Source organism: Saprolegnia diclina (assembly GCF_000281045.1).
Source record: "Saprolegnia diclina VS20 unplaced genomic scaffold supercont1.45, whole genome shotgun sequence".
In the NCBI taxonomy this organism is placed as follows: domain Eukaryota; phylum Oomycota; class Saprolegniomycetes; order Saprolegniales; family Saprolegniaceae; genus Saprolegnia; species Saprolegnia diclina.
This window is the reverse complement of record NW_008246112.1, coordinates 414,333-428,201: the sequence shown is the minus strand read 5'-3', so window position 1 is coordinate 428,201 and position 13,869 is coordinate 414,333. Positions and strand designations below refer to the sequence as shown.

General features: G+C 60.1%; 3 protein-coding genes across 3 annotated transcripts; 2 read left to right on the top strand and 1 right to left on the bottom strand.

The window, feature by feature from the left end:
* The first annotated feature begins 58 nt into the window (after window positions 1–58).
* On the top strand, window positions 59–3,668 carry SDRG_11978 (DNA mismatch repair protein MutS). The gene is made up of 21 exons (XM_008618034.1): window positions 59–195; window positions 242–312; window positions 357–509; window positions 562–630; window positions 680–908; window positions 952–1,160; window positions 1,207–1,287; window positions 1,332–1,445; window positions 1,489–1,560; window positions 1,609–1,723; window positions 1,773–1,856; window positions 1,900–2,082; window positions 2,130–2,230; window positions 2,278–2,404; window positions 2,447–2,679; window positions 2,733–2,795; window positions 2,853–2,933; window positions 2,976–3,056; window positions 3,102–3,226; window positions 3,268–3,350; window positions 3,393–3,668. The coding sequence occupies exons 1-21, from the start codon at window positions 78–80 to the stop codon at window positions 3,491–3,493; spliced, it is 2,493 nt and encodes an 830-aa protein (XP_008616256.1). The 5' UTR covers window positions 59–77; the 3' UTR covers window positions 3,494–3,668.
* A 446-nt stretch (window positions 3,669–4,114) lies between these two features.
* SDRG_11977 (hypothetical protein) lies at window positions 4,115–8,156 on the top strand. The gene is made up of 2 exons (XM_008618033.1): window positions 4,115–5,841; window positions 5,890–8,156. Exons 1-2 carry the CDS (start codon window positions 4,246–4,248, stop codon window positions 8,110–8,112), a joined length of 3,819 nt encoding a protein of 1,272 aa, XP_008616255.1. The 5' UTR covers window positions 4,115–4,245; the 3' UTR covers window positions 8,113–8,156.
* Window positions 8,095–13,014, bottom strand: SDRG_11976 (hypothetical protein). Its single transcript, XM_008618032.1, has 20 exons — window positions 12,617–13,014; window positions 12,520–12,569; window positions 12,356–12,468; window positions 12,069–12,305; window positions 11,455–12,028; window positions 11,361–11,404; window positions 10,917–11,314; window positions 10,735–10,873; window positions 10,546–10,691; window positions 10,274–10,475; window positions 10,132–10,225; window positions 9,936–10,081; window positions 9,794–9,892; window positions 9,623–9,737; window positions 9,474–9,575; window positions 9,190–9,425; window positions 8,834–9,142; window positions 8,662–8,781; window positions 8,539–8,617; window positions 8,095–8,489 (listed from the first exon to the last, which is right to left on the bottom strand). The coding sequence occupies exons 1-20, from the start codon at window positions 12,973–12,975 to the stop codon at window positions 8,239–8,241; spliced, it is 3,813 nt and encodes a 1,270-aa protein (XP_008616254.1). The 5' UTR covers window positions 12,976–13,014; the 3' UTR covers window positions 8,095–8,238.
* Window positions 13,015–13,869: the final 855 nt, after the last annotated feature.

Genomic DNA, 13,869 nt, shown 5'->3' with positions numbered 1-13,869 from the left:
AATCGTGTGCAAATTGCACGGATGTAGTGTACGTGGTCAACCCACCAATCAGAGACGTGCCGAAGCGCAATCCAATAATGCTTCGGGTCGGTCTCCAGCGCACCGCCATCGGCCGGCTCGGTCGCCGTGCATTGGCGTCGTCAACCGTGACGCCGATGCTGCGGCAGTATCTCGAGCGCAAGAAGGAGTACCCTGGTCGGTCCATCTCTCTCTATCAATGTATCAATGGTCGTTGTGCCAGATTGCCTTTTGCTCTACCAAGTCGGCGACTTTTACGAGCTCTTTGCCGACGATGCGCGCCGCGCGTCGCACGTACGCCCATTGTCTATGCTACTCTATTGCATTCGATGGCGTAGCTTCTGAACCTGGCGCTGACGCGCAAGGCCAAGTCCAAGCAAGCCCACGACATGGACATCATGTGCGGGTTCCCGATCGCGTCGCTCAACACGTACGTCGAGAAGCTCGTGCGGCACCACGGCGAGAAGGTCGCCATCTGCAACCAGACCGAAGTACCGCGATATGCTACGATCGAAGAGGGTGTTGACAACGCAGCGTGACTAGTCGGCGACGGCCGCCAAGCAGCGCAAGGGCGTCGGCGTCCACGCGCTCGTCCAGCGGCACGTTGTCCGGGTACTGGCACATTGTAGATGATGTGAAACGAAATGAAAATGGCGCCTAGGTGGTGACGCCTGGGTCGCTCACGGACGACTCGATGCTGCTCGCCGGCCAAAACAACTATCTCGCCGCCATGACGCAAAACGCCGAGGCGCTTGAGCTCGCGTGGACCGACGTCTCGACAGGCGAGTTTCACCGCTTGGCGACGACCTTGGATGAGCTTGAGAGCGAGCTCTGTCGCCTCTCTCCGACCGAGATGCTCCTCCCGATCAACGCCGCGACAAGTGCAACGGGTACGACCGCTGCTACGCGATGTCGTCCTATCCATTTGGGCAGATTCCTTCTGGCAGCTCGTCGAGGCCAAACTGCCCGCGCACTGTCTCAAGACATACCGACCAGCAGCGCTCTCGGCGTCGGCGTCGGCCATGATCACCGAGTACCTTCGATACACGCACCTCCAGACACACGCGCCGGAAGATGCTTCAGCGCTGCAGCCGCGCATGCTCATCGACGCCAGCGCGTGGCGGTCGCTCGAGATCACCAAGGTATTCAAATAAGGTTGTGTCGTCGATCTATTAAACGTATTCGTAGTCGATGCACGGGACCAAGCAGCACAGCCTTCTGCAAGCGATTGATAAGACCAAGACGGCGGGTGGCGCGCGGCTCTTGGCGGTACACACGCAATGTACTTTGGCTTCTTGATACACTGGCGGCAGGCGCACCTCTCGGCCCCGCTCTTGCGCGTCGACGACATTACTCGGCGTCAAGACGCCGTGTCATGGCTGCTCCAGGACACCCACGGACTCTCCAAGCTACGTCACGTTCTGCAGGCTTGCCTCCACACTCCACCATCGATTGCTCAAGCTGCAGTAGGAATGCGGGGACATTGAGCGGAGCCTCCGGCGTCTGGCGATGGGCAACGGCACGCCCAAAGACCTCAAGCGAGTACGCTCGAATGGAAATGAGCGCGCTGTGAAAAGTGCAATGCGTTAGATTAGTGACACTGTGCTGGAGAGCCAAGCGCTGGCCCACTACTTGCAGGACGGACCGCGCCACTGGCCGTGCGAGCTCATCTCGCGTCTCCGAGGCGCCTTTGATGTACCCGAAGGTACACGCTTCGCCATAAAAGAGTATGACGTTATTTACCACATATCTAGTCGTCGCCATGGCCACGGACGTGCAAGCAGCGCTCGTCGACGACCTGACGCAACTCAACCAAAAGCACGACTTTATCCGCCCCGGTTCGGATACGTTTCGAGAATGGAAACAAAATTGTGGACTTAGGGTACTCCAAGGAGCTCGATCGGTGGCGCAGTCTCTGCCACGACTCGGTGACCGACCAGATTCGGGACCTCCAGCGCGAGTACCAGACGCAGACGGGCATTGCCAAGCTTCGTGTGGCGCGCAAGAAGCAGCACGTGGGCTGGTGTGTTGAAGTGCCCCAAGACACGTCACCACCGCTTACGCGTACGCCAAGCATCGATGTAGCAGAGAACACGGCTGACCATGCGTAGCACCGCACTTTCAGCTGATTCAAACCACGACCAAAACGCTTCGCTACCGGTCGCCCGCCCTCGATAAGCTCAACTCGGATGTGTTCCACGCGTTGGACCAGGTACCGTACACTGCTTGATGGAGCCTATGTCGCTGCAGCGTTTCTAGAGCGTCGAGGTCGAAGAAGCGCTCTTCAAGGAGTTGCAAGGCCGCGTCTTGGCGGTGTCAGCCGCCATCGAGACCTTGGGCGACGCATTGAATCAACTCGATGTCGCGGCCAGCCACGCCCAGAACAGTACGCAGCACTTGTGCAGTCGATTTTGATGGTGTCACGTAGCGCTGGACCACCAACTGGTGCGACCGACGCTGTCGGCCACGTCGGCCGATATGCACATCGTCGAGGGACGTCACTGGGTCGTTGCCTCCGCGCACGAAGCCAACTTGCGCGCGTTTGTACCCAACAGCTTGCATTTCGCTTTCGACGACTCGTGCTGGATCGTCACGGGGCCCAACATGGGCGGGAAGAGCACATTTCTGCGGCAGACGGCCCACCTCGTGCTCCTCGCGCAGGCAATTTATGTCCGAGTCTCGGCTTGATAGATTGATACCGTTTGAATCGATAGATGGGCAGCTTTGTGCCGGCCGTGAGCGCGCACATTGGCATCGTCGACCGCCTCTTTAGCCGGGTGTGGACAACTTGTCTATCGAGTGATTGTGTTCGTAGGTTACGACGACATATGTAGGTGGGCGCGTCGGACGATCTGGCGTCGGACCGCAGTACGTTCATGGTAGAAATGCAAGAGACAGCGACGATTCTCAAGCAGGTGCGCCCTGCAAAAGCCACATGAAGCTCACGTCGCATCTAGGCAACGAATCGGTCGCTCATCCTAATGGACGAGGTCGGCCGCGGTACGTCGGTCCAAGACGGCGTCGCCATCGCCCAAGCCGTACGCTCCAGTCGTTTGTTGAAAGCGCAGTTCTTAATGGCGTAGGTGGTCGAGGAGCTTCTTCGGCGCCAGAGCCGGACGTTGTTTGCGACCCACTTTACCGAGCTCAGCAGCATCTTTGCCAGCGCGCATGCGGTCTCGTTTCATCACATGCAAGTCGCTCGCCACAAGTACGCCGAAACTGTCAAACTGCGTCAACCGGTTTCTGTAGAAAGGCGGGTCTGATCTTCTCCCACCGCGTCGTGCCCGGCGTCGCCAAAGAGTCGTACGGCGTCGAAGTAGCGGCCCTCGCCGGTACGTTGTTGTCGGATGCACACTAAATCTAACATGGCGTAGGCTGCCCCGCCAACGTCGTCGAGCGGGCCAAGGCGCTCGTGCAGCGCCAAAAAGATACACTCGCCTCGGCATCAGTAGCTCCCGTTCGACCCGCGGTTTGAGTGGGCTACATGGTCGTAGTGCTTCTTGCTGCCACGCCGGTTTGAGTGGGCTACATGGTCGTAGTGCTTCTTGCTGCTAGTACGACTGGGCCGCTTGAAATGCAACGCCGTGTTTGTCTTGTGCGTATTTTGCATAGAAACCTCGGGTGTCGGCTGATAACGTGGCAAGTTGAAGCGACTACCGTGTTGCCACGGATCGAAGGCAGTGACGGCGCTCCTACTATGCAACGTGTTCGTAGCGGCAGACTAAGGCAGCGATTTGGTGCAGACACTTGTGTCGGGAGCCTTGACCCTGCGAAGATGATGGTGGGGGCGATTGATGGTCGGTCGCGTGCCTCAACACGGATGACGCACGCGGCAAATGCGTGCAACACCACTTGACGACAGCTCGAACCTGATGACGCACTCGGCAAATGCGTGCAACACCACTCGGTGATAGAAAGGGTTGGAATTCAAACGTTGTTCGAACAATACGGCGTTTTGATTGGTGCATCGAAATTTTACTGGCTTTTGATTGGCTCCAACGTGGATTTCGGCGCGCTGGGTTTGCCCATCATCACGGCAGGCAAAATCGCAGGGACATACAAACATCAAGAGAGAGCGAAACGTCATGGGTCCTGCCTCCACCATGGACAGGCCTTCGCGCCCGTCAACAAGCCATCGACCGCCACCTGTAGTCCAGTGTCTAGTCCATCGTCGAGCTACGACGTGAGCTCATATCGTTACTTGCATCGTCCAGCGCACGTCCCAATATGACAACCGCCGACGCGTATGGGGCGCTGGCCACACCGCGCGGCAAGAGCGACACGGCGTCCGACCCGACAGCACCAACGACAACGACAGCAGCGCCGCTCATTCCACTCTCCAAGCTCTTCCAGTACGCCGACACGACCGACAAGGTGCTCATGGTTGCTGGCGCGCTCTTTGCGGCCGCGACCGGCATCGCCCAGCCCGTGCAGATCCTCTTCTTTGGCGACATCATCAACGCCTTCAACCCGACCAGCGGCGAGGTCACCAACGCCGACCTCTTTCGCAAGAGCATCAACGACGTCGTGCTCAAGTTCGTGTACCTCGGCCTAGCCGTCCTCTTCACCGCGTTTGGTCAAGTGGCGTGCTGGACGATTGCGGCGTCGCGGCAGTCGAAGCGCATTCGCCACGCCTACGCCAGCGCGATCTTGCGCCAAGAGGTCGGCTGGTTTGACGTAAGCGAGCCCATGACGCTCGCAACGCGCGTCGCCGACACGACGCTCCTCGTGCAGAACGGCATTGGCCGCAAGGTTGGCGACGGCATCAACTACGCGGCCATGGGCATTGGCTCGATCGTCCTCGCTTTTGCGTACGGCTACGAACTCTCGCTCGTGCTCTTTGCGCTTACGCCCTTTATCGGTCTCTCGGCCTACTATATGACCAAAGCGATCTCGGACGCGGTGCAGAACGGCGTCGACGCGTACGCCGAGGCCGGCGGTGTCGCCGAAGAAGCACTGAGCAACATCCGCACCGTGCACATGTTTCACGCGATGGAGCGCATTGCCGCCAAGTACGATGCGGCGCTCGCCAAGACGGAAGCCGCCGGCATCAAGAAAGGCCTTGCGATCGGTGTCGGCACGGGCGTCATGTTCTTCACGCAGTTCCTCACGAACGGTCTCGGTATGTACTATGGCGCGGTCAAGATCACCAACGACATTGCGGGCGGGTGCGTCACTAGCGAGTGCTACAACGGTGGCCGCGTCATCACCATCTTCTTTTGCATCGTCATGGGTGCCATGGCGCTCGGCCAAGCCGGCCCGGCGCTCCAGGCCATCTACACGGGGCGCGCAGCGGCCCAAGACATTTTCGCGCTCATTGCGCGCGTCTCGCGCATCGACGTGACCGACGACGCGGGACGTTTGCTCGATCCAAACACTGTCCGCGGTGAGATTACATTGGAAAACATTGCGTTTGCGTACCCGTCGCGCGCGCACGTTCCAGTGTGCAATGGCTACTCGCTCACGATTCCCGCGGGCCAAAAGATTGCGCTCGTGGGCGCAAGCGGGTCGGGCAAAAGCACGATCGTGTCGCTTCTCGAGCGCTTTTACGACCCCTTGGGCGGCCGCATCACGCTCGACGGCGTCGACTTGCGGGACCTCAACGTAGCCTCGCTCCGCGCGCAGATCGGTCTCGTCGGCCAAGAGCCAAGCCTTTTTGCTGATACAATCGCCAACAACATTCGCCGCGGCAAGCCGGACGCGACGCTCGACGAGGTCGTGGCCGCCGCCAAGCAAGCCAATGCCTACGACTTTATCATGGGGTTCCCCGCAGGTTTCGACACGGACGTTGGCGACCGTGGCGCGCAGCTCTCGGGTGGCCAGGTACCGATGTGGATTTCGTTTCAACTTGATACAAAACCATAGTTGTAGAAACAACGTATTGCGATCGCCCGTGCGATCATCAAGAACCCGAGCGTGCTTTTGCTGGACGAAGCCACGAGTGCGCTCGACACGGAGAGCGAGCATGTCGTGCAGGCGTCGCTCGACGCGCTTGTCGCTGCCCGCCAGCGCACCACCATCATCATTGCGCACCGACTCTCGACGATCCGTGGCGCCGACCGCATCGTCGTCTTGAGCGACGGCGTCGTCGTCGAAGACGGCACCCATGATGACCTCCTCTCAATTCCCCATGGCCACTACAAGGGCCTCGTCACGGCGCAGATGCGACACGCGGCCGACGAAGCGGACGAGGCGGCTTCGGACGAAAAGTCGTCGGCGGTCGTAACCCAAGCTACCGAGCGCCCGAAAGAGGTTGGTGACGCCGCCTCGTCGACTGGCGACGACGATGCGACGTCGGTCGACAGTGCCGGGCTCAAACGCCCGCTGGTGCCCATCTCGCGCGTGTGGCGTCTGAGTCGCCCGGAAGTGCAACAGTTGGTCGTCGGCAGTCTTGGCGCGCTCATCCACGGCGCCGTGTACCCTATCTGGGGCCTGCTCTTGACGAAATGCGTCGTGCTCTTTTACCGCCAAGACCTCTCGTCATCCGAGATGCGCCACCAAGCCATGTGGTGGGGCCTCAGCTTTGTCTTTATGGGCCTTGTGTACGTCGTTGCCATCATTGCGCAGTACCACCAGTTTGCGACCGCGTCCGAGCGGCTCACCGGTCGCATTCGCTACATGAGCTTCCAAGCGATGCTGCGCCAGGACATGGCGTGGTTTGACGACCCGCGCCACTCGCCCGGTGCGCTCACGACCCGGCTCGCGACCGATTCGGCGGCCATTCGGTCCATGACGTCCGAGTCGCTCAACGCTGTCCTTGTCAACGTCTCGTCGCTCGGCGTCGGCTTTGGCGTCGCGTTCTACTACTCGTGGAAGATGACGCTCGTGCTTATGGCCATCTTTCCCATTCTCGGCTTTGCGAGCGTCATGGAGATGCAAACGCTCGGCGGCGGCGACAAGGACCTCAACGACGGCGACCTCTGCGCCGGCGCGCTTCTCTCGGAAGCGATCAACTCGATCCGCACAGTGGCCTCGTTTGGCCTTGAAAAGGCCACCAACACAGCGTATCTCACTTTTCTCCAGCAGTCGGCGTCGACGGACGTCAAACTCGGGCTCAAGAGCGCGTCGGCGTACGGTCTCAGCCAGTCGACCATGGTGCTTGCGATCGCCACCACGTTTTACTTTGGCGGCTGGCTCCTCCTCCGGGGTGACGTGACCTTTGAGGCCATGATGACGGTCCTCAACGCGATCCTCTTCTGCTCGTTTGGCGTCGGCATTGCGGTCCAAGGCCTCGGCGACGTCGGGAAGGCCAAGAAGGCGGTCCAGAGCATCTTTGGCATCATCGACCATATCCCAAGCATCGATGCGATGGCCGATGCTGGCGCGACACTGGAGCATGTCCAAGGGGACGTTCACTTTTCGCACGTGGCATTTGCGTACCCGAGCCGGCCGGACGCTCAGATCTACCGCAACTACAACCTCTCGATTTCAAGCGGCCAGACGCTCGCGCTGGTCGGCGGCAGCGGCAGCGGGAAGAGCACCGCGATTGCGCTCTTGCAGCGGTTTTACGACCCGAGCGCGGGGGCGGTGACCATCGACGGCGTCGACATTGCATCGCTCAACGTCGCGTCGCTGCGCCGCCACATTGCGATCGTGTCGCAAGAGCCCGTGCTGTTTGCAGGCTCGATCGCCGACAACATCGCCATGGGTAAGCCGAATGCGAGTCGAAATGAGGTGGAAGATGCGGCGAGGAAGGCCAATGCCCACGACTTTATCGAGCGGTTCCCGGACGGCTACGACACGTCGGTGGGCGACCGCGGCGTGCAAATCTCGGGCGGCCAAAAGCAGCGCGTGGCAATCGCGCGGGCCATCATTCGCGATCCTGCCATCTTGCTGCTCGACGAAGCAACGAGCGCGCTCGATACGGAGAGCGAAGCCATTGTCCAAGCGTCGCTCGACAAGCTCCTCACGCTCAAGAAGCGGACGACGATCATCGTGGCCCACCGCCTCTCGACGATCCGCAACGCCGACGTCATTGCTGTCGTTCACGACGGCCGCGTCGCCGAGCTCGGGACGCACGACCAGCTCATGAACATCCCTGATGGCTTGTACCAGAACCTCGTCGCTCGTCAAATGAGCAAGACGACCGCGTAGAGAAGACTCTACTTTGAATGCAAGTGTATATAGAGTACGACGAACGACGTGTTGCGTCCTTCGAGGGAGGGATCCATACAGAGTGTAAGCACAGGACTGGACAGGGGTTTGATGGCAGTAGTCGTCCTAAATGTGAAAATTGAGCGGCAAGAGCGACTCGTCTTCGCGCGTGAGCCAGACGTTGACGTCGTCGGGCGCCAGTCGGAAGCGGCAGCTCTGAATCACCTTGTGCAATTCGGCGGGTCGCTGGAGATGCTGCGTAAGCGGCGCCAGCTGCAGTTGGCGGACGCACGACTGCTGCACTTTGAGGAGCGAGAGAAGCCCCCCGGCCGTCACGTTCCACCAGCGCACGCTCGCTTCTCTCGCCGCATACGACACTAGTCGATAGTACATTACCATCGCCACTTGAAAGATTGATAGATATACCCAGCATGGCGCCGTCCTTGCGGAAGAGCACCGCTGAGAGCGCCGTCGTGTGGCCGTCCAGCACTCGCCACTTGGTCGCCTACAGAGACAGTGAGAGCTGGCTCGTCGACGACGAACTTGTACCGTGCGGAGGTCGTAGAGCAAGACGACGCCTTCCATGGTGCCGATGGCGAGGCGCTGCGTCGTCTTGTGAAAGTCGACCATCGGAAATCGCTTGACGAGGTCGTGAAGACACTTGGTGCTCTATTAACGACCCATCAAGTACGGACAAGTTGTCATGATATCGGTGGCGGACCATGGCCAGACACTTCTTCCGGCGGTCGGGCTTGGTTGGGTCGAGGCAGCACAAGATGGTCTCGATGACCGCGGGAAGGTGCCGCGCCATGAGAAGGTGCTGGAGGTTCACCCACGTCATGAGATAGACGAGGACGCCTTCGCGGTACGCATAGCTTCGATCGCTCGTGCTCATCTCTTGCTGGAGCACAAGCAAGACGGAGGCCGCCTCGCACGTCCCGAGCTCGACGAGAAGACGCATGGCGGCCTGCTTTAGCCGCTTCCGCTCGTCATTCGACGGGTCCAGCGTCAATGGAATGAGCTGCACCACCTATCTCGATAGACGTTCCAACTGTCGTTGGGAGGAGAAGGACGCACGAGCTGGGCAAGGTCCACAAGGTGTGGGCGGAAGAGGAGGAGGCCCTTGGCGAGGAGCTCGGCCGCGACGCAGGCGGTCGCCGCTGGGCCTTGGAGCAGCGACACGAGAACGTCGCACACTTGGCGTGCGCTCGCGGGCGAGAGTTCGCCAGGAAAGCACGTGCCCATGACGCTGAGCAGCACGAGCATCGAGCCGAGTCGGGATACGATGCGGGGAGCTGGTACTTGCTTGAGACCTAGGATGGCCGAATGAACGAGACATTTTAGCAGAGCGCGACGTCTACTCCCAAGGTCCTTCTCGAGCTGCTGGACTTCGCAGTGGTACCGCGTCATGTACTCGGCGGCGGTCGTACTGCGCGTTGTCGGCGGCAGTCGCTTGATCACGCCTACAGCCGATACATCGCCCATAGTCCATCCACCAGCGATTTTGTACCGTGCAACAGAAGCCGCGACGCCATCTGAAGCGCTTCCCACTCGTGAAAACCGTACGAGGCAAGCACGTCCAGCGACGGCTCGACGTACGCATCTACCTGCTCGGGGAGGCAGACCTAGCGTCATATATAACACATCCATAGCTAAGGACGCTAAGGGTCGAAGCCCTTACCATGTGCTGCGTGATGAGCTGGCTCCAGAGCACTTGCAGCTGCTCCGACAGTTCGTCGTCTTTTCGCTCGTCGTCCATGAAGCTCGTGCACATGGTCACCTGCGGCAAGGCATGAGCGGCGCTTGGGCCACGCTGTTTGTACCAGAGCCAGGGCGATCTCGGCCGAGACGAACGACGACTGCTGCCACTTGGTCGTGTGCGGGGCCGACGGGCTCGGCAGCGGCACTGTCAGCGCTTTCGCCGCGCCTGTGATCGCCATCGAGTAGGCCAATGACGGCGCATGCACGTCTATCGAATGACATCTGAGTCCTTCTGCAAAATAAGACGAGACAACGTACAGAGGTAGCGCTCGACGAGAGCGTCAATGCGGGCGTCGAGTCCCCAGGACAGCGCAAACGACAAGAATGTCGCGTCGAGAGCCGTCCCCGTCGACTAGATGTGTGTTACTATATACCAAAAAGAGGGTGTAGAGCAGTGCACCGAAGCAGATGGCGACGCCCAGAGGCGCTGCAGTCGCTCGACGGTCGCCCGTAGCTCAAACGTCATGACGTGGACCATCGGAGCCGACAGCGGGGACGCGATCGTGACGGGATCGCGCGCCTCCTCGGCGGGTGCTGACGCAGGCACCATGGCCGATGGCACGATGCGCTCAAGAACCCCCGTGCGCAGACTCCAAATGTACCTATATCCAAGGTTAGATAGATGGATAGATGGATAGATGGATCGTTGGATAGATAGATCCGAATACGTACAAGAGCGCGTCGTCGCACTCGAGAAGCACGTGCTGGGTGCGAAAGTCCCAGCGAACGTCCACGACACAGCCGCCTTGGCCGACGCAGTCCATGAAAAAACCCACGTCAAGGGCGGTCGTGTCCATACGCACCGTGTAGACGCTCACCTAGGAATCGTTGCATCAAGATATGGACACAATCGGTGGCTACCGCATGGTCGTCGCCCACGCACGCGACGAGGTGCCCGAGCGGGCTCGGGCCGCTCACGTGAATCGCTCGCACCGCTTTGCGGTGTCGATGAAACGAGTGGAGGAGCGTCGCCGACGGCACGACGACGCCGGCGTCAACACTACGACGAGTATCAACTTGATAGTTGCATCGAGTCGACGCACCGAAGGCGAATCTGGGAGACACCCACACTGCCATCGCGACTGCCTGTGAAGAGCAGCACGACCATGGGCGTCTCGGACAAGGTCTCGGCCGACGGCGGCGATGACCTTGGCGGCGACAGCAACGCCGCCTTTGGCGTCGAGAGGTGCGAGTGCTGGAGCTTGTGCAACAGCAGCGAAATGCGCTGCAGCTTCTCGGTCGACGGGTATCGCACCGACGACGTCGGGCTGTCGGCGTAGCCCTCGTAGAGCGGCGCGGCCGCCGCATGCGGCGTCGACTCGACCGCATTAACAATGACGTGGCCGATGCTCGTGATCGCGCTGCTGAGACAGTCGAGCGTGATGTGCGGCGCGCCGACAAGCGGGCATAGCGAAATGTGCCCGTCGTCGTACCCATGAATCTATGCAAGCTGGTTGATACATTGATACTCGACGGAAAGACCCTACCAGGAGAGGCGTGTTCCACAGCAAGGAGGCGGGCGCCGACGCGCCTACCCCATGTAGCAATATAAAAATCGATGACGCACCAAGCGACGCGTACCGGGTGCGGGCTTCTTGCCCATGACCATGTGGGATACGCGCGGTGGTGACGGCGTTGGCGTCGACAGTGGCGTTGGTGCGCTTGTCGTCGCCGAGGACCGCCATGTGCAGCCAGAGGGACACACGTACGTGATCCCGGCGTTGGGTGTGCACGCAATCGTGCCAAAGGACGTGGCAAACGGTGGGCGGCGACAGGCACAAGCGGGCACGGCGCACAGAGGCACGTCAGGCAGCTTCGCCGTTCGGAGCGGGCGGGCCGTCGACGTTGGCTTCTCCGCGTCGGTGGCAGGCGCGGTGAACAGATACAAGAAGGTCGTGGTGCTGCCGTCAGCGTCGGTGGCCAATGAATCGACGGCGGGAAAGCTGTAGACGCGATTGTCGACCGTCCACAACAGCACGTGCTCGTCGTCTGCGAACGTGCCATCGACCCACTCGACGTCGTCGGTTGCTTGAATACAGTGTGGCAGCATCGTCGTCTCGTCCTCGATGCTGTGGAAGAGCCACGCGCGCTGGAGGATGGCCCAACGGTTGGACCAAACGAAGAGCACGAGCCGACCGTTCGGGCTCAGTCGCGCCTAGAGCGACGATGCTAAGAAGCCTAAACATGTCGCGTACGTGGAGCGGGAAGAGGTCGACGTGCAGCCAGTTGGTCGCGGGATGGATCGATGTCTCGATGCACGTAATGTCGGACGCTTCGCTCGACCACGAGATGACCCACGACGCCGCTTGGGTCCACACAAAGGTCGGGCACGGATCGGACGCCGACGACGACGTGACGATCGGCTGCGTCCAGCCAAAGCAGCTCACCAAGCCTTCCATGCCCAGCGAGAGAAGGACGGCGTCGTAGGCCATCTACACAAGACAGCACCGTCATACCATAATGCTGGCGAAGGCTGTAGTACATGCGACGTCTTGCGACATGGCGCCACGGCGACGTCAATGCGCGCTTGGTGCATGCTCGTGCCGGGCGACGCCAGCACGATGGCCTTCCAAGCGTCGAGCAACACCATGCGCCCTAGAAAATGCTGTTTGTTGCGCCCGACGGGCAAGTGAGGATGATGCATACCTTGCTCGCCGTAGACGAGCATGTAGCGGTCGTTCGACACGATTTGCATTCTACAAGGCGCCGTGATAGAGCGAGGCAGCGGAATGGAATTCCGTACCCGAGCACTGGCGCAATGTCGGTCGCCGCCGCCTGCAACCACGCGAGGCAGCGCCCATCCGAGAGCTGCCACAAGCCGATGGCGCCGTTGACGTCGACGCTTGCGCAAATGGCCTGGCCCCATTCGTTGGTCCCGATGACGAGGCCGGCGATCGGCGCCTTGTGTCGAAGCAGGAGCGCGGCGAGGCGCCACGTCGTTGTCCCCGCCGTCGCCCGGAAGAGGAGGAGCACGCCGGTTGCCGTGCCGCAGACCAAGGCGGTCGCCGCGCTCTCGTCGCTTCGAGCGACGCAGGTTGTCGTCACGCGCAGCGATAGGTCTCGCAGCGCGCAGTGGCTCCACACGGCCACGGGCAGGTGCATGCTTGGTCGTCCGATGAGCGATCTTGGCCAGTGCCACGCCAGGATTGGTTAAATATATCTATTTTTCAGCCAATCGCAATGGAATCCCGAAGGCGCTAGCAGTCATCATCTATGGTAACGTTAGGGCAAAATGAAGTCTCAACATGGTGTGCCGAAGTGCGTAGGACGTGCATAGTGCACGAGCCCGCAAGGGTGGAAGGCATCCGCACTGTCCAAGCTACGACACAGACATACCGCCAAGTTGCACGCGGCCCCGATACCAAACTGAAATCAAAAAGCGCGACAGCACCCTGCACAAACCTTCTACACGGGTCAAACCACTGCGCATGCTACGTAGGAAGACCGCTAGATGGCTCATATGCCCTATCTAAACCGCGAAGCTCGACCACACTCTGCCCCAAGAAAACACGAGGTTTGGGGCATGGTGTACATGGTTCCGTACCCGACGAGTCCAAACTACTACTAGTACACACGTACGACACAAACTCACCTCAGATTGCACGCCACCCCATGCGAAGCCTTAACCGAAGAGCTCCACCAGAAACCACCAAAACCGACCCCAAGAAAACACGAGATTAAGTGACGCTGTCGTAACATTGTTACGATGTTGTTGTAACACTATTGTCGCGACCGCTGTCGCCACTGTCGCGACGACTGTCGCGACCACTGTCGCGACCACTGTCGCGACGTTGTCGTAACACTGTCACGACGTTGTTACGACACTGTTAGGACGTTGTCGCGACGTTGTTGTGACGTTGTCGCGATTCGTTGGAACATTATTGTCGCGACGTTGTTGAAATGAGTTATCAACATGCAATTATATAGTGAAGATGGTGGACTTCCTAATGCGCTCATGAGGTTTGGCCGGTATGTCAAGCTGAGGGCGCTTGGTCG

Bases quoted from the DNA above. Each gene is read 5' to 3' on its own strand.
- SDRG_11977 (XM_008618033.1), top strand. From the start codon at position 4,246: ATGACAACCGCCGACGCGTATGGGGCGCTGGCCACACCGCGCGGCAAG. The intron at 5,842-5,889 runs GTACCGATGTGG...CCATAGTTGTAG, and splicing joins CGCAGCTCTCGGGTGGCCAG to AAACAACGTATTGCGATCGC.
- SDRG_11978 (XM_008618034.1), top strand. From the start codon at position 78: ATGCTTCGGGTCGGTCTCCAGCGCACCGCCATCGGCCGGCTCGGTCGC. The intron at 2,934-2,975 runs GTGCGCCCTGCA...CGTCGCATCTAG, and splicing joins CAGCGACGATTCTCAAGCAG to GCAACGAATCGGTCGCTCAT. The intron at 3,351-3,392 runs GTACGTTGTTGT...AACATGGCGTAG, and splicing joins CGAAGTAGCGGCCCTCGCCG to GCTGCCCCGCCAACGTCGTC.
- SDRG_11976 (XM_008618032.1), bottom strand. From the start codon at position 12,975: ATGCACCTGCCCGTGGCCGTGTGGAGCCACTGCGCGCTGCGAGACCTA. The intron at 11,315-11,360 runs GTAGGGTCTTTC...CAGCTTGCATAG, and splicing joins TGTGGAACACGCCTCTCCTG to ATTCATGGGTACGACGACGG. The intron at 10,476-10,545 runs GTACGTATTCGG...CCTTGGATATAG, and splicing joins GAGTGCGACGACGCGCTCTT to GTACATTTGGAGTCTGCGCA.